General features: G+C 37.8%; 1 protein-coding gene across 3 annotated transcripts in view; it reads left to right on the plus strand.

The window, feature by feature from the left end:
- Positions 1-19,425, plus strand: part of macrod2 (mono-ADP ribosylhydrolase 2) — a 1,343,630-nt gene that overhangs the window by 59,509 nt on the left and 1,264,696 nt on the right. For all 3 annotated transcript variants that reach the window (XM_028820323.2, XM_028820324.2, XM_051919692.1), the window contains exon 3: positions 990-1,100. In XM_028820323.2, coding sequence (XP_028676156.1) covers positions 990-1,100 — 111 coding nt within the window. The remainder of the gene's footprint in view (positions 1-989; positions 1,101-19,425) is intronic.

Raw genomic sequence — 19,425 nt, forward strand, 5'->3', positions numbered from 1 at the left:
GTTTTGAATAGAAAGTCGCTTTCATGGCTTTGTGCAGGCATAAGCAGCAAAGGCAATTTTGTTCTTGGGCATGAATAAAACATTTAATTTTTGTCTTCATGCGCATATATTTAGTTGAGCTAAATTAACCCTCATTATTTAATATGCATTTTTCTTTGATTGGTTTACAAAGTGCAACTTGTGGATATCTCTAAATATTTAATGAATATTTGTTACCTTGAGGTGCGTGGCTGTGAAACCAGTGGGAATTTATTTCCTAATTAGACTCATCTGCATATGGCATTGGAGCCTGATTAACATACTCCATTAGATGTCCCTTATTAACACTGCTTCCAGCCTTCGAGGTTTGTTAATGTAAAGCAGAAGTAACGTTTTTGGGGTTAATGGACACATTACATTTTATGCATGTGCTTACTCTGCAGAATGTAGTTGGTGAACAGTATTTTCATTCTTTTTTCCCCCCCAAGAGGATTAAACATAAGTTTGTGATAGTTACGCACAATGAAGGAAATAACAAGTTTAATCTTTAAAAAGTTTTAAATACATTAGCTAACATTGACGCCAAAAACATTTCCTTTGTTAAAACATAATTAAAGGTGAATGTCTCCCTACGTAACTCTTATATGCAGGTCTGAGAACAGTTGTATCTAGACAAAAATGATATCAAAATTACTCTTCTGTGAAAGAAGAAAAGAACATTAAAGGGATTAACTTCAGGTGCTGCTTGAATAAAACTTTGTGCAATCCACATACCACGTGCATTAAATGGGCAAAGATGCAGTGGGTACTGACACCTGGGCATTGTAGCTTTGTTCATAACTTTTTTTGAAAATTGAATTTAATTTGCATATAGCTTTTTTTTAATTCTCTGAGGAGGTAAACCTTTGCTTGAGAGCTGATACTTGTTACTTACTTTTATAGTAGCATCTGAATTCTTTACTTGTATATGGAATGTTACTACAAAAGTCAAATGTATAATGTGTCCACAGACAAGGAAGATGCAGAGGACTCCTCCCTGCAGGTGAATGTTCTTAGTGAAAAAGTATCTCTCTACAAAGGAGACATCACCCTTTTGGAAATTGATGCCATCGTAAATGCTGGTAAGTTCTTGTGTCTATTTATTTATTTATGTATTAATTATGTAATAACTTGCTTTGGATGTGACTTTATATATCAAGTGTTTTTGCTACATCGTAATTTTACAGTCTGTGTTTAAGACTTAAATCAATAGGGTATATATTTTGATCAGTCACTCTAGCATTTTCAGGAATCTCTTGAATAATTGCTTTCCTGATTACCCAGAATTAACTCAAAAAGTGATAATTTTACGCAGTCAAAAGAAACTCGAATAACAAGTTGATTTCCTTCTGTTTTGCGCCATATTTTATATGTGTGAAGTGACACTGAGTTTGGACAGTTAAGGACAGAATTGGAACACTGCAGCAGTTAGACAGGTCATAACTTTTTAGGAATGAAGGAAAGTCAAAATGATTGTGCTTTTGGCTAATAGTTGGTAAAATTGGACACTTCTAGTACAAAATGTATGTAGTTATGTGTAAATCTTTAATCTCAAAATACAGTTTACTACTTTTTTTATTCACTGTGAATTGACAGATATTCTTTAAAAAAACCTTTTTTTGAGAGATTAGTGAGTCCTGTTTTCCATTTGTACTTTCATTAATATATTTCATGCAACCTACTTTAAGTTTGGCTGGATAGTGCAGAATGACCCACAGAATGTAAAGAGGTCTTTCTTTCTCTTTCTCTGTCACTTTCCTTTAAGGTGTTGAGTGCATTCTTTCCTTTCAAATTACTTAGTGACCATATCTTCTTGACTCTGCTTATTTTGACATCTGACTTCACCATGCCATTTCACTTTTTTTTTTTAATTTTATTTATTAATTTTATTGTAATCATTCCATACAAATAGATCAATTTATAACAAAAAAAATTTGAAGACAAATCAAACCCCACCCCTGAGAAGGAGATCTTAGCCAAAGGAGAATTGCTTAGGGCTTTTTAATAAGGCAACAATAAACAAAAGAAAGGTAGAAATATATATAGGTAAATAAAAAATGGAGAAGGGAAATAAATGCGGTAATAGTTATTTCTCTTATTCTAAAATAATATTGATTAGATCCTGCCAGGGTTTGAAAAAATTCTGTACGGATCCTCCAATTTCAAATAATATAAAACATCGGTTTCCCACTGACTTATCAGAGGAGAGTTAGGATTCTTCCAATTTAACAAAATAAGTCTGCGTGCCAAAAGTGTAGTGAATGCAATCACCGTTTGCTTGTCCTTCTCCACTTCAAGTCCGTCTGGAAGAACGCCGAACACAGCTGTTAATGGGTTAGGAGGGATTGTGACCCCAAGGCTGTCTGAAAGGCACTTAAAAATTTTGGTCCAAAAAATTAGTTTGGTGCAGGCCCAAAACATGTGACCCAGTGAGGCAGGAGCTTGGTTGCAGCGTTCGCAGGTTGGATCTTGCCCTGGAAGCATTTTGGACAGTTTAAAGCGAGACAGATGAGCTTGATATATAATTTTTAGTTGAATAATTCTATGCTTTGCTCATATGGAGCTTGAGTGAATTTTCTGCTTTGCTACCTTCCACTCCTTTTCTGATATATTAAGAGATCATCTTCCCAATGTCCTCCTGGGCCTTTGAAAGGTAGGGACTCTAATAAGATTTTATATAATGCGGAAATGGTGTTTAATTCCTCGAAATTGAGCAGTATTTTTTCCAGCATGGTGGAAGGTACAAGGTGAGGAAAACTGGGCAGTTTCTGTTTAACAAAATTTCTAATTTGAAGATAGTGAAAGAAATGTGTAGCTGGGAGGTTGAATTTGGAACATAATTGTTCAAAAGATGCAAATATGTTGTCTATATAAAGATCTCTGAACATGTGACCCAATGAGGCTGGGACTTGATTGCAGCATTCGCAGGTTGGATCTTGCCCTGGAAACATTTTGGACAGTTTTAAGCGAGACAGATGTGCTCGATATATAAGTTTGAGCTGAATAATTGTATGCTTTGCACATACAGTATGGAGCTCGAGTGAATTACCTGCATTGCTACCTTCCACACCTTTTCTGAGTTGTTGAGTGAGAGAACTTTTTCCCATTGTCCTCTTGGATCTTTGAAAGGGAGGGACTGTAAAATAATTTTATATATTGCAGAAATGCTGTCTGAGTCCTCGAAACTGAGCAATATTTTTTCCAGAATAGAGGAGGGTGCGAGATGAGGAAAATCGGGCAGGTTCTGTGTAACAAAGTTTCTAATTTGAAGACAGTGAAAGAAATGTGTTGCTTGAAAGTTAAATTTGGAATGTAATTGGTCATAGGATGCAAAGATGTTGTCTATATAAAGATCTCTAAGCAATTTAACCCCAAATGTTTTCCAGATATTAAAAACTGCATATGTTTGCGAGGGTTGAAAAAGGTGGTTCTCATGCAGAGGTACCGCAGATAAGATTCTTCATCTTAAAATGGTTTCTATATTTCTATAATTTATTAAAAATAAAAAAACTGAGAAATCACATGTACATAAGTTTTCACAGCCTTTGCTCAATACTTTGTCGATGCACCTTTGGCAATTACAGCCTCAAGTCTTTTTGAATATGATGCCACAAGGTTGGCACACCTATCCTTGGCCAGTTTCACCCATTCCTCTTTGCAGCACCTCTCAAGCTCCATCAGGTTGGATGGGAAGCGTTGGTGCACAGCCATTTTAAGATGTCTCCAGAGATGTTCAATCGGATTCAAGTCTGGGCTCTGGCTGGGCCACTCAAGGACATTCACAGAGTTGTCCTGAAGCCACACCTTTGATATCTTGGCTGTGTGCTTAGGGTCGTTGTCCTGCTGAAAGATGAACCGTCGCCCCAGTCTGAGGTCAAGAGCGCTCTGGAGCAGGTTTTCATCCAGGATGTCTCTGTACATTGCTGCAGTCATCTTTCCCTTTATCCTGACTAGTCTCCTAGTCCCTGCTGCTGAAAAACATCCCCACAGCATGATGCTGCCACCACCATGCTTCACTGTAGGGATGGTATTGGCCTGGTGATGAGCGGTGCCTGGTTTCCTGCAAACGTGACGCCTGGCATTCACACCAAAGAGTTCAATCTTTGTCTCATCAGACCAGAGAATTTTCTTTCTCATGGTGTGAGAGTCCTTCAGGTGCCTTTTTGCAAACTCCAGGCGGGCTGCCATGTGCCTTTTACTAAGGAGTGGTTTCCGTCTGGCCACTCTACCATACAGGCCTGATTGGTGGATTGCTGCAGAGATGGTTGTCCTTCTGGAAGGTTCTCCTCTCTACACAGAGGACCTCTGGAGCTCTGACAGAGTGACCATCGGGTTCTTGGTCACCTCCCTGACTAAGGCCCTTCTCCCCCGATCGCTCAGTTTAGATGGCCGGCCATCTGATGGAAGAGTCCTGGTGGTTTCGAACTTCTTTCACTTACGGATGATGGAGGCCACTGTGCTCATTTGGACCTTCAAAGCAGCAGAAATTTTTCTGTAACCTTCCGCAGATTTGTGCCTCGAGACAATCCTGTCTTGGAGGTCTACAGACAATTCCTTTGACTTCATGCTTGGTTTGTGCTCTGACATGAACTGTCAACTGTGGGACCTTATATAGACAGGTGTGTGCCTTTCCAAATCATGTCCAATCAACTGAATTTACCACAGGTGGATTCCAATGAAGCTGCGGAAACATCTCAAGGATGATCAGGGGAAACAGGATGCACCTGAGCTCAATTTTGAGCTTCATGGTAAAGGATGTGAATACTTATGTACATGTGCTTTCTCAATATTTTTATTTTTAATAAATTTGCAAAAATCTCAAGTAAACCTTTTTCACGTTGTCATTATGGGGTGTTGTGTGTAGAATTCTGAGGGAAAAAATGAATTAAATCCATTTTGGAATAAGGCTGTAACATAACAAAATGTGGAAAAAGTGATGCGCTGTGAATACTTTACGGATGCACTGTATGTAAGTTTTTCCAAGTCTTTATTATCCTGCCGCAGCTTCTCGTTTGTCTTGTTTTGCAGTTTGTCTTGAGCAAGCCATTTATTTCTTTCTTCATATTTTTCTGAATGTCTTTTTTAAGCTCAATTATGGCCGTGGCCAATGTTGCGATCATTTCCTTCAGTTCGGACAAATTGCGTTGGCTTTCATTCTCTGCGGGTGAAGTGGCAACCCCGGTTATAGCCGATGCTTCTGGCTCGCGAGGAGTAGATGAAAACACGGACTGCAGGGCCATTTCTAGTTTCAAGTGATCTTCCGGAATCGGCAAGCTATCGTGACCTGCATCACTTGCACCTTCGCTCCCATTTTCGCTCTGACTGGTGATGACTCAGTGAAACGGGGTCCTGGGAAGTCTGTGCTTTCGCCTGCCTGTTCCAGGTCAGTCTCTGAAAGGCCATACCTTGCACTTGGGCCTGACGCCTGTTTAGACTTGGGTGTAGCTTTATGTTTCCTTTCTGTTTCTTTCTGACCCCCTTTCTTGTTACTCATGTTTATATACTCTAGTAGAAACTCCTCGGGTTGGGTAAAAACAGGATACCTCGGGATAATAAGAAATAAATATTTTTTGTTAGCTCATGCAGGATGTAGCAGTATTTAAAGCATTTATGCATGGAAATAAAAACTTGCTCATTCTCATAACCCATCTAAGATGAAAATTCCAAAAGGCTAACTCACCCTTTGAAATCTAGAAAATGGGAAGTGGTCTAAGGATAATAAAGTGGCAGCTCTAGTACAAATTGAAAAGCCTAATTAGCTGATTCACTGGAAAAAATGCATTGTCCTTTGTATTCCTTTGCTGTCTGTTTATACCATTTTATCTGATAATTCACTAACTTCATGTGGCTTCATTCAGCCACCTCTGACAGAGGAGGCAAACATAACTTGAATAATTTATTGATGTGGTGGAAAAAAAAAGTATTCTTAAGAGGCATCTTTTAATTGCTGTTTGAACTTGTGGAAAATATGGGCTCTATTGGGCAATATGTATACATTTTAAATACCTTTAGATGATTTACCATGCAGCCTCATGGGTATTTCTAGCATCTGTCTTTTAGTTTTTCAGGGTGTATTACGTGTCCCAAATTGCTTTATGATTTAATGTCCCAAAACTGAACATTAATTAAACAATAGTTTACAGTTGTTATATAATTTATGTTGTCAAACTTGCTTGCTTAATTCTTTAGAGACTTTTAAAAGGTTTAATAGATACTTTTTGTTTATCATCAGTGTCATCGGTTATCTTTTATGTTATGACCAACCATGCTGTTTCCCATTTATACAGCTTTTCATTTGTTATTAGCTGCAATTGCTCACTTTTCACCTGAGGTCTGTTGTTAACTTTTTTGTGGTCTTTATAAATACTGGACACTTTACGTTTTTGACCCTGTGTAGATCAGTAAGCATACTTCTATCCCATATATTATAACATTTTTTTTAGATTTTTTTTTCCAGGGATCTGTCTGAAATCCACAGATGAGATAAAAATTGTAAGGATAGCACAAACTGAGAAGGTGGCAAAAACAATTTAAAAATTCACTGGTTGAAAGTGGAAAGTTCTACATAAAGGCAAAATAAACATTAATTATAAATACAATATAGGTGACACTGACTTACAGAAACCAATCTCATTCTTTGTTAATGTAATGTGCTCATAATCCAGTGAAAGGCAAATAAAATGTTAGTCATATTGTAAAAACTGTTGAATAAAAGTCATAGGGTATGTTTTGTCTCAGGGTGTGTAATCTGCTGATGAGACCTTATCTGGATTATTGTGTAATTTTTGGTCACTACAAACAAGACCTAGCATCTCTAAAAGCTGTGCAGCTGAGTGCATCCTGGTACTAAATGCATAATTTACATTCATAGGCTAAGGGAGTTAAATGATTAAAATTTAGAAGAATGGATGGAGACGTAATCCAGATCTTCAGAAATCTTAAAACCATTAATAAAATGGGTGTTCCACAATTCTTTTGGTAAAGGGTAAATGTTGTACTTATGATAGCTGAAGAAATTTTGGAATGTGCTTTGGATTCGGAAGCCAGAAACTCTTCATATAGAGTGTTGTGGAAATCTATAACAGCCTTTTAAGTCATTTAATTGAAACAGAAGCTTTGATCATTTTTAACAAGTATCTGGATGAGATATTAGGACAATTTAGCTGGTATTTAACCAGATTAGTATGATGGGCTGAATGGTCTCCTTCCCTTTATCAAACTAATTATGTTGTTATTGTTTCATACCTAACAGAGAGCTGATTCCAAATGTGTTATCAAAACATCATATTGTATACTAATTTGCACATGGACCTAAACATATGGCAAATACGTTTCATTGGAACACTGGTTATTGTTAAATTTACTGGTACTGGATCCCTGTTTAAAAGAGCTTGTTCCATTTTTTTCTTCCAAACATTCAATTGGATTTGGTGGTCTGTGAGGCCACTACATTGATCTGAATATTTAATGTTGCTGTGTTTTTAGGACTTGCCTAGTACTTTATAAATAGGCTGCTACAATAAAGGAATGTACTAGGTCTGCAATGATGTTGATGAAAATGCAACCCAGTCATAGCCCCAGCCTGCATCATTTAGTTTTTGCAATTTCTAAGCCATTAGCATGAATCACCTGGTCCACCAGTTTTTCCATGCCATAGCCCACTGCAGTGGTACCTTTTTTGTTTTCCCACTGTCAAAATGATAATACCTAGGTGGTAATTTACCATGTTATTACTGTGTTATGTCATGTCCACATCTGTTGGTCCATTTAGTCAACAGTTTCTAATCAAAGGTGCTTTGTTACCATTCCTTTTGGTGTAGGGGCCATTCATTGTCATAACACATAACATGCTGGTAGATTTGTAGCCTTCAAACAAACGTCTTTAGCTTTGCATGTTCTTCCTTTAAATTGCTTTCAGTCATGATCAATTTGTACTCGACTACCTGTTTTAACTAACATTTCCTTCTGCAGTCATTGACTGAACATTTAAATTATGTGGGAAAAGCAGTTGTATGTAATAAAATAATCACTCATTTAATATAGCCTCCTAAAACATGTCCACTCGGACATTTCATCAACCTTACCTTTTGCTTTTTTTAGTTTCTTGCTGCGATGGTTTGCCACCTGTGGTTAGTGCTTTGTATTTGTTGCTATTTTTAATATAAGTAGCTAAGTACTTCTTGAACAGTTAGTTTTTCTTCTTCCTGCTTATTTGTTTTATTGGTTTCGATATGTCAGGTATATCTCTATGTTAACTGTTTGCTGGGGATGTTTATTCTTTCCATTAGACTGAATGTTTTGGGCAAAGGGCTTCAATGACTTGATTACAGTTGTATTTGTTTATAAGGGTGCCAAATAGGAATGATTAGACTGATGATGACTTGTTGTAGGTGCATCAGAATTTAGGAATATTTGATAAGTTAATTGCATAATAGGAGGAGGAGTTATTTTATTATTTTATTTTGTGCTTTTTGACTGACTCTGTGCTATTTTATTTCCTTAAAGTTTAGGTTGTCTGTTTAGCTGGGAAGTGTATAAGCTTGAAGTTTTGTTTACCTGCCTCTTACATTCTAGCTGTTTCACAATGTAAACTCTCACCATTCATTTTATGCTTGAAATGAGTGCACCTGATGCAGGGTACATTGATGTACTTTCTGATAACAATTTATTTTTCCCTGCTGTGGTTTTTAGAGAGTAACATCTTCTCTCTAAATCAAGATACATCTCTAGAGATTAGTGAGGTTTTTCTTGAGCATGGTGCAGAATCCTTTTGGTTGTTTTCAGGTTAATGTCCTTGGCAAACTGCTTAAAATTACTCTCTTGAGAAGAATTCTTTGTCTGGAAAAGTTTATCAAGGGAACTTTCAGGCCCACTTTGGTGGATTTAGTGTTGCAGTTTGACAAGGATGGCTTAGTTTTTGGATCTTTTGGAGACTGTTGCTGGTTGATCTGTTTTTAAGTACATTTATCCCTCATCTCTCCAGTAACACATCTGCTGCAGTCAGTATTTCACATTTTCTGTGTCTTTGACTGTGGTCATTTTCTCCTGCTACATCCTGCTTGATTTACTGACCTTAGCTTGTCCTCAACATCTCTTTCCTTCTGTCATCCATGCTACCTTACTGAATCCTTTTTTAATCCATCTTCAACACTATCCATTGCTGGTACCTCACAATGGGTAGTATAAAAAGATTCATGCTCTGCATGTGACCAGTACTATCCTTGACCTGCAGTTTTGTTGTCTTCAACTATTTTAATACATTTTCAAATGTCTACTTGCAAAATTAAATTAAAATATACATTAATTGCCTTTCCTGAGTTCATGCTTTTCATGGAAAGTGTCAGTAAAGAATGCTTTCACCTTGACAGCTTCATGCTATGTAATTAATAACGCTTTAAGACCGTGAAGGGCGACCAGTTTTGTTTCTGCCCATGGTACTAAATATACAACTAGCCCCTTGCTGCCAGGCTTCACTGCTGTTGACCCGTCATCTCCTTTGACATTGACGCTTTCCTCCTTCTTGAGTCCGATCTTGAAATAATCAATCATCTTTCTGTGGAATGCATTTCAGAGTGAACACTATAGTAAGGCATTTTCTCATTCTAGTCAGTAATATTGCAAACAAAGGAAAATATTTCTTGAAGTGTGTGTGTGTATATATATATATATATAATATTACATTTTGGAAGAAAAGCAGTGAATATATATTTCTTCTGTTTTCTTCACACCTTTCCATACTAGAGTTAATTTACAGTGATTTGGTGGCCCTGTTCTTGCTGGTACCAGCAATAGTACCCTCATAACTGGATGTCCTCCTAGCTCCACAACACCCTGATCATAAACACAATAACTCTTCACTATTCTTTGAACCCATGCAATGTGGATCAGATACAAATTAATTTGGAACATTTTAGAATTGAGGAAATTCTCTGTGAGATCATTTAGATATTTATGCTTGGCTTCCCAATGTGTTATCTTTGTATTATTAACTCCACAAATTCTATTGTACAGCTGTAAAATGGTAGGTTCTGTGATTTTTTTATCTAAATGCAGCAGAAAGAGACTTCACTAACATGTAACTCAGAACTGGCAATTCAAATCAAGAGTGAAAAAAGGCATAAGATTTAGTCTGCTTTCCATAATTTTCAGTCATTTTGAAAAGGTAGATCTGAAACCACAGTTTACTCAGTATCTCAAAGCTTCATATTTTTTGCACTGTACCTGGTTTTCATAACAGTAAAAGACAGTGTCTTACAGTGTGTAGAAATGATTTTGGCAGTAGTGCCCAGCCTTTTGACCTGAAATAAAAGGGCTTGTTTTCTAACTGCTCCAGATGACAAATGTTGCTTGTGAATTACTACTGATATTTGATTCTCTGAAAACCTGGGCTGATTTTATAATAAGTTTCAAATAAAAAAAGAGGGAAATTCTGTGCAACAATTTAGAATACTGTGTGTCCATTAGACTGCAGTCATTCAGACTAAGACTAAACTAAGAACTTCTTGACATTATACCACTGACAAAGAAAAGTTAATAGGCTGGCCAATGTATGGTATGATGGGAAATGCTGTTTGTGTGATCTTCTATAAGAGGTTGGACTACACCTGTGAGATGAAAACGCCCCCTAATTTATTAATAAAATACAAATGGTGTACATTTCCTCAAGGCAGCTCATCTTCTCTGTACTTTTTTATTAGTACAAAAGGCTACTCCACCATTACAAATAAAAGTGAACCGTGTCTAACATACTGCAATGACAAGTCGTTCAAGTTCAAGTTCAAGCACTTTATTGTCATTGTGTAACACAATGAAATTACTTTTTGTGACAGCCCTGAGGTGCATTTAATGAAAAGTCAAATAACTCCAAATATGCCATATACAGTGTTAAGTGATCAAGTAACCAGAGCAAATACATACTGTGGCATATGGGATTACTTATTTTAGTGAAGTATTGTGTAGCATTAAAGAGAATGTCCTGGCTGAGATTTTGTACAAAAAATTGTACACTAGTTATGATAAACGTTTAACCTTGGCTCTTTCAAACTTTTATTTCACACCGGCTAGGAACTGAATAAAAAGGTAAATTCAGTTGGTTTCTGGTCATTTTTTTTTTTTGTTCTCCAATAGGTGGCAATATTTACTAGTTTAGAAATTGCTGTATGATTTGCATATATGGATTGTTCATCATCCAAAAGAAGCTTAAAATAATAGGAATATTGCCTCTACAAATTTTAAGTATTTTCAAGTAAAGTGAGATTTATTTGAGGTAGTTTCGTAAATTAAGCTGTTCATAATCGAGGCATTGCAATATTGTCAGTTTCGTCTTATGCAGACAGTGTTAATTCTTTAGCATGTATTTTGAACATTTGGATGCTGCCTTTACACTTGAAGTTTCATCTGAATCGGTTGAGATTTTTGTTTTTTTGTAGAAGATCAAGGACATTTTTTATTATTTTGCACTACTATGTAAAAAGCAAAAAAGGTAAATGTCATACTTGAATTAACAGTGGGATATGTATTTGTGCATGGATTTCAGTTACAATATAGTTTTGATTTCCATAATACAACTTAAGTAAGAAATCTCAAGTTGGATTTTCAAAGCAGTACTACTGTCAAAGTGTGTTTACATGTGAGCAATTGATGAAAAGTGATTGATGATACGTATTGTTTGGAGCAAGATAAGGTGTTTTTTTCTTAGGACACTGTGCTCTTTTAATGTGGGTGGTGATATCCTTCACATATTCTAGAAGTCTGTGATGGCCAATGCAGATGTCTCCACTGTGGTGTACTGGGATGTTAATATTATTTCCAGAGAGGCCAGTTTGAATCAAAAAGTTAATTAAAAGAGCAAGACCAGTTATGGGATGCACTCTGAACCTGAGGTGGTAACAAAGGAGAGAATGAAAACAAAACTGAATGCCATTATGAGGAATGTTGCACATCCTCTCTCTGACACACTAATATTGAGTACTTTCAGCCAACAAACTGTTCAGCAGAAGTGTGTTAAGAAACACCACTAAGGCTCCATACTAACAGCAGTATATCTGCATAATACCTCAGTGTGACTGTGACAGCCAAGTCAGAAGTTTGTCCTTCTTTTTAAATATCTTTCCTTTTAGTTATTCTGGTGTGTGTTTAAACCTGTATATACTATGTGTGTGTGTGTATGTGTATATGTATGTATAAAGTCAAGTCAAGTTCGGGAGCATGCACTGGTACAGTGCATTGCCGCACCCACTACACGACAAAACAAATAGGGATCCCGGTTGGCAACCCCCCAGGCAGACACGCGGTCCAGTCCCACTCTCCGGAAATGACCCTCTATCTGCCGCAACCAGGTGTTACGTGGGTAACCCCTTAGCCTGGTCCAGCCACTTGGGTCCCCAACAATGAGGATCCTACGAGCTGGATCACCCTCTGGGAAACGCGGCACATGGCTTCAGTGCCATAACTGACGCTCCCTCACAATGCAGGTAATGTGCCTCATTCGGGACTCCATGAGCAACCGCTCATTCGACACAAAGTCAAACCGACGGTACCCAAGGATTTTCCAGAGAGACACAGTACCAAATGAGTCCAGTCTTCATCTCAGACTCTGGTCACTCAGGTCACTGGATAGCGTCCATGTCTCACAACCATCTTGCTATGTATGTATATGTATGTATGTATGTATGTGTGTGTGTGTTTATGTATATGTATGTATTTGTTAAATCTCTCTATTGACACTAACAAAATGTCACATTCCTATGCCGCTGTTCATTTGCACATGCCACTTCCTTCAGGTCATTATCTGTGTAAATGTGAAGCTGTGAGTCTCATACAAATGTAAGTACAAGCACTTGACCAATGAACACACCCAAAAATAAATATGGGTAATGTATTTATGTCCTGCAGGGTAAAGTTTGCCTTGTGATGGGAAAGTCTTCTGTACAGAGTTCACAAATTATAATTGTATAGGTTTCCTTTAGCCATAATTTTGCTTGGTAATTCTAAAGTGCCATGCTTTGATATTGCCCTGGTGGAGAATCTAATGATGCCTCCCAAGGTAAAGTTACTACCACTTGTCATCCATTGCTGACAGGGAAGGGTTCAGCTGTTTTAGTTAATGGAAACAGAAAAATGATTCCAATTCATTAAATATTTTACCACAGCACCTTTGTTTATCTTTTACTTTATAATATTGTTGTAACTGTTATCCTGTTGTTTTATGTAACCAAGTTATGACAAGCGTGTTTTGGCCAGTTGTATAATCTTTAACATGGTAAAATGTGGTCTCTGTATTTACAGTACCATCAGAAACAAGTTGAGAAAATAAAGAAGTAAACAAAAATATTAAATCACACTTATATGTGACAAAGATTAAACACACATATATAAAAACTTTTTTTACATCTTGTATTTAGTGATCCTAAGGTCACTTAGAACTGAATGCGGTTCATGTTTCTATATAGAAACGATGACAAAATAAATAAATTAATTAATAAAGGAAAAGCTGCTAGACTCCTTACCCATCCAAAAGGTTTAAGTTCTTAGGACAAACTGGAGGGGAACTAACAGAAGCACTAAACATGAGGAAGGGATTGAAGAACGCATTACATTAAATGGCTGATGTGAGAGCTAGTCAAGAGCATTTTTGACCCCAAAATTAGAAGATATTTTTTTTTCTTAGAGCATATGGCATATTTGTAGCTGCAGATGTCTTGGTCATAGTAGCTCAGTAAAGTACTATAAGCATTGACATTGTATGGTTTTAGAGCCATAGAAGACGAATGGTTGACAAGACACTTTTTACAATAAATCTTCAAATAAACTTGTTTGTAGTTCACATTACTAGCTGTGGATATCATGTAAGGGTGTACAGTACCTATTGCCATTTTACTTGTAGGAACAAAATAAAAACTATGACTCATTTGCTGTATACACTCTTCATTTAGTACTGAGTCAGACTGGTGGAACAGACCAGAGAACTGTCCTGACAAACTCAGATATGGAATTGTGTTTAGTGTGGCCCTTTGGAACCGAATTACCTGCTGCAAAAGACTATCTGGAACACAATGGATTGTCCTGATAGTGCAAAAACTAGATTAGATTGTAAATCAGAATGAAAAAACATGGAAGCGGGTATTTCCAAAACATAGTGGATTTTAGTTATTTTAATTAACAAGTCTGCGGTCCCAAAGGGGTGATCAAGTAGAAGGTAATTCATGAAGAGGCAGAGAATAGCAATAACAAAATACGAAAGGTCAAACATGTAATCTGAATTCAAAAATGGACACAGGGTCATAAATTGTAAACTGAACAAGAATTGGAGCACAATATAAAGTTTAAATCTAAAAAATCAAAGCAGAATATCAATGACCTTCACACTTGAAAAATACTGTGTTCATGCAGAGTACTGGTATTGGAATAAGTTATAGAATAACTTACAGAATAGAATTAGAATGTGGTTGGTTGCTAGATGAAACTATTTGTTTATTTACAATATGTATTAACCTGTTTGTGTAGATTGTGTTACATGTAGTCTATTTCATACAAAAATAGTTAAAGAATTAATACTTTTTCCATGTCTAGTGTTGCCCTCACTGTGGGCAGCAAGGTCAGAGAAGACACTATGCTTTTGTAGTCTTGAAATGCTATAGTAATGAGTGAAGTGGTTTTAGAACCATCTGGCCTTTGAATGCATCTGGCAACCTCATGTACAAACTATGAACTAACCAAGACAGGCGAGCAAAGTTAACCTGTCCAGTTGAAGTAACCTCATGTGATGGTGCAGGTTGGCTCCACTCTCCCTGTTGCTCTAGTAGAGCCCTATGGAATCTGTTTTATTTTTTCACAAATTTTTTTTTTGATTTTCGGTTTTCACCGTTTTATTTTTCCTTGATTTGGGTTTTTACTTTTTTTTTTTTTTTTACTGTAAGAAAGTAGTTACAGCTGCAATAAAATAAACAATAATGGAATAGCACTTTACATTCCTTTTAATGAAACAGCACACTAGCACAACTGAACCTTATTTTGCAGTTCCATTCATCAGGTAGGAGCCCAGATCCTCCATGATGCTGCATGCTAAGATTACAGTAGGACAGTGAGTGCCCTCCAGAATTGTAAGAGCTGTTAGTAGTTTGATGCATCCTTCTGAGATGAAGGTTAACTTCACTTTTAGGGTCTAGGATATTTGTTACAGCCTGAGTTGATGTGTTCTCAGCCAGAAATACCTCTTTGTATAGAGGTGTATATGTTCAGTGCAGTACCCTGCTGATTAGAACCAGGGGGTATGCCTTGGTCAGCACAATCTCTTTCAGTGACAAGAAGGTTTCCCATTTCCTTTTCCTGTCAGGTTTCTTGAAGAAGGCAGACTTTACCCACATCGCTAGTGATGCAGCCTAACTGAAGTATTTATAGTGCTGCCAGGTCTCACCCACCAAACCGATGACATGACACAAGCAGTTTGAATGTACTCTGTTAGGCATAACCCCTTTTTAAACTTCCTGGTATGCTTTCAGATAGTATGATGCATTGTCTGTAACTACTGCTAAAATGTCATTAAGATTCAATTGGTTGTTGTGAAGTGCTGCCTGTGAAAAGGTGGAAAAGTTGCAGCTCTCAATAAAGATAATATCTGCCAAAAAGTACTGGTCTTCAGTACCTATAATTGTAATTATGTAAATTATATCTAATGATTATTAAACCTTAAATGTTTACAGATTGAAAATGTGCATCAGTACATCTGTAGCTTCATCTACTGCATATCTATATATATATATATAAAATCCCTATGTGCGTCCAGGTGTCTGTGTGTGGGTGTCTTCTGGTGAAGTGCGCATGTGCTGGGCACGGTGCTATGCGCGATATTACTGTCAGAGAAAGTTAGAGGTGTTTTATGGAAATACAAACCAGTATTACTGCGAGAGGAAATTAAAGGTACACAATACAGTGACCCATATTACAGCCACATACAAGCCAGTATTACTGTCAGAGGAGTTTAAAGGCATATTACCGACGCGCATGCCTGTATTACCGCCAGAGAAAATTAAAGGTATATTACGTACGGATGGACGTATATTACGGACGTACAAGCCAGCGGACGTATAAGACGGTATCCTTCAATAAGGGCGCGCACAAAAAGGCGAGCCTCAAAAGGACGACCTCAATTGGGTGCAGCGAATAAAGGCGCGTGTAAATAAAGATCTGCACCTGTTGCTCTTCACATATTCCAGAGCCATTTGAACTAAATTATCTACATGCCCTTATTGAATAGAGCCGTACAAGACAGTATTACTGTCACAGAAAATTAAAGACACACAATACACGGCGGCAGCCCACGAAGAATGGTCAGCTCAGCAAGTAAACATCAACAAAAGAGAGGCTGACAGAAAGAAAAATCTGACCAACAAAAAGAATGAGGTCAAAGTCCCTTGCCATTTAATATAGACTGTTCCTACTAATGTTTATGCACTACTGTTCTAGCGCCCGTTATTGTAACGGGCTAAATGATTAGTCTTAAAATAATTAATTACAAAGCAAAGGAAAGCTAATCTGCAAGATGCTAAATCCAGGAATTAAGCAGAAAAAAAAGAGTGACCCGCTTTTAAGGGCTTATTGCATCAGAGGAGAAGCCTGTTCTTCTTCTCAGGTTTGAAGGAGTTTATAACGGAAGAGTCAAATGTGGACCTTGTGTGCCTTGTCACCGCAAGGCAAAACATTTGTTAAATTCAGAAACATTGTTGTTAATTTTTAAAGCAACACCTCGCTAAACATCAAAGTTGAACTTTTTAATGTTCAGTTCCTGACAAATAAAGCCTGTCTAATTTATGATCACATTGTAGACAGGGGGATTGACATTATTTGTTTGACTGAGACCCGGCAGAAATCCGAGGTATACTCAGTTTTCAACAAGTCCTGCCTTCCTGGGTACACCTACCTTGAAAAGGCCCGTAGCTCTGGACGTGGCAGTGGTCTGGCTGTAATTCATCGGATTGATTTGCAATTATCACTCTCCCTCTTCCTAAATTTTCAACTTTTGAATGCTTGGCAATAAATTGCAAGAATCCACTTTTTATAACAATACTTCTTATTTACCGACCACCAAAACAACACCCTGATTTCATTATGGAAATGAATGAGCTGCTCTCATCTTTCTGTACAACATCATCAAATGTACTGATTCTTGGAGATCTGAACATTCATGTGGACACTCCCTCTAATTATTCTGCTGCCCAGCTCTTAGAGCTCCTGGACTGCCTAAATCTGAGGCAACTTGTTGAGGTCCCCACTCACAACAAGGGCCATACCCTTGATTTAGTCATTACTGATTCAGCCCTCATCTCAGACCTCCAAGTACTTGATTTGGGTGTTTCCGATCACAAAATTGTCTCAATGGATTTACCCACAAATTCACTATACTCTAAACCACAGCGTTGTATCCGCTTCAGGAACCTGAAAAAAATACATTTGACTGATTTAAATGCTGACATTAAGATCTTCTCCATTGCTCCCCACCTTTCTTCTGTCAGTGAATTAGTCGATTACTACAACAATGGGCTCCACAGCATCCTTGAGACCCATGTCCCAGTTAAATCACGAGTGGTCTCTTTTGTAAAATCTGCCCCGTGGTTTACAAGTGAGCTTCAACAGATGAAAACAGCTGGGCAAGCCCTCGAGCGGCGTTTTGTTGCAACCGGTTCAGCAGTCCACAAATTAGCTTATTGGGAACACCAAAAAAACTACTCCAGGGCACTGACCACTGCCAGATCTCATCTCTATTCAAATTTAATCAACAACATCCTGGAAATTCCAAACAACTTTTTTCCGTGATAAACCATTTACTCAATCCCCACACCTACGCCTGTAATAATTTCACAGAGGAGCAGTGCAATAATTTTATTGAATATTTCACCTCTAAAGTGGACAGCATCCGCTCCTCATTGTCTGCCTCCAGCCCTCCATCGCTGGATGTTTCTACATCAAAGCCAATGGGCTGCCTCTCCCAGTTCCTCTGTACCACAGTTAAAGAAGTTGAGGAAATCATAAAGAAGATGCGACATTCAACGTGTTTGTTCGACCCTTTTCCTACTCCTCTGGTAAAAGCTAATGTATCAGATATAAGCCCTCTTATTGCTGACATTATTAATTACTCTCTCCAGAGCGGCTTAGTCCCACTGGCCTTGAAAACCACAAAAATTTGACTTCATTTAAAAAAATCCTCTTTGGATCCTGAAGTGATAGCAAACTATCGTCCGATCTCCAACCTTCTATTTTTGTCTAAGGTTTTGGAAAAGGTTGTTTTGGTTCAGCTTCAGGATCATCTCAAAAAATTCAATCTGTTCGAAAAATTTCAGTCTGGTTTCCGAACTTCTCACAGCACAGAGACAGCCCTGATTAGAGTCATCAGTGACCTCCTGATGGCTGCTGACCATGGCTTTCCATCACTCCTTATCCTCCTGGACCTTACAGCTGCATTTGATACTGTAGATCATAATATTCTCCTTCATCATTTTCACTATACAATTGGACTTTCTGGCATTGCTTTGGAGTGGTTCGAGTCCTATCTTACAGATAGGACTGAGTATGTAGCCTTGGGCGATGCTAAATCTCATACTCACACTGTCACCTGTGGAGTCCCACAAGGATCAGTCCTTGGGCCGACCCTCTTTAATATCTATATACTACCCCTGGGTCACATCAGCTGCAAGCATGGAGTTTCATTCTATTGCTATGCCGATGATACACAGCTCTATGTGAGACTGGATTCGACTTCTGTTACACCTCCATCAACGTTTTCCTCTTGCTTGGATGAGATTGTGGCCTGGATGTCCAAGAACTTCCTCAAGCTGAACAGCACCAAAACTGAAGCTCTCTTAATTGGCACCCCCCATCAACCTCGTTCCTCTGTAAATTGCTTTTCTTTTTCGGACTGTACCATTACGCTCTACCCTTCTGTTACAAATCTGGGTGTCAAGTTAGACTCACATCTGTCATTTGATTTACAATTCCATCACCTTTATAAAATTGCATTCCTTCATCTCCAAAACATAGCCAAACTCCGTCCCTACCTCACCCTCTGTGATGCTGAAAAGCTGGCTCATGCCTTTGTATCATCCAGATTGGACTATTGTAATGCACTCCTCATCGGGATACCCAACAAGAGCCCTCAAAAGCTCCAACAAATTCAAAATAGTGATGCAAGAATTCTGATGATAGTGCGGAAATATGAACATATCTCACCAGTCCTTCGGTCATTTAATTGGCTCCCTATCCATCTCCGTATCGAATAAAAACTCTGTTTGTTTACTCACCAATGTATCCATGGAAAAATGCTCCACAATATCTTAAAGAACTTCTTATATCACAATCCACTACAAGAAACCTCCATTTTACAAATACCTACCGCCTTCGCCCCCCCCTTTGACC

The sequence above is a fragment of the Erpetoichthys calabaricus genome, chromosome 15, assembly GCF_900747795.2.
Source record: "Erpetoichthys calabaricus chromosome 15, fErpCal1.3, whole genome shotgun sequence".
NCBI lineage: Eukaryota > Metazoa > Chordata > Cladistia > Polypteriformes > Polypteridae > Erpetoichthys > Erpetoichthys calabaricus.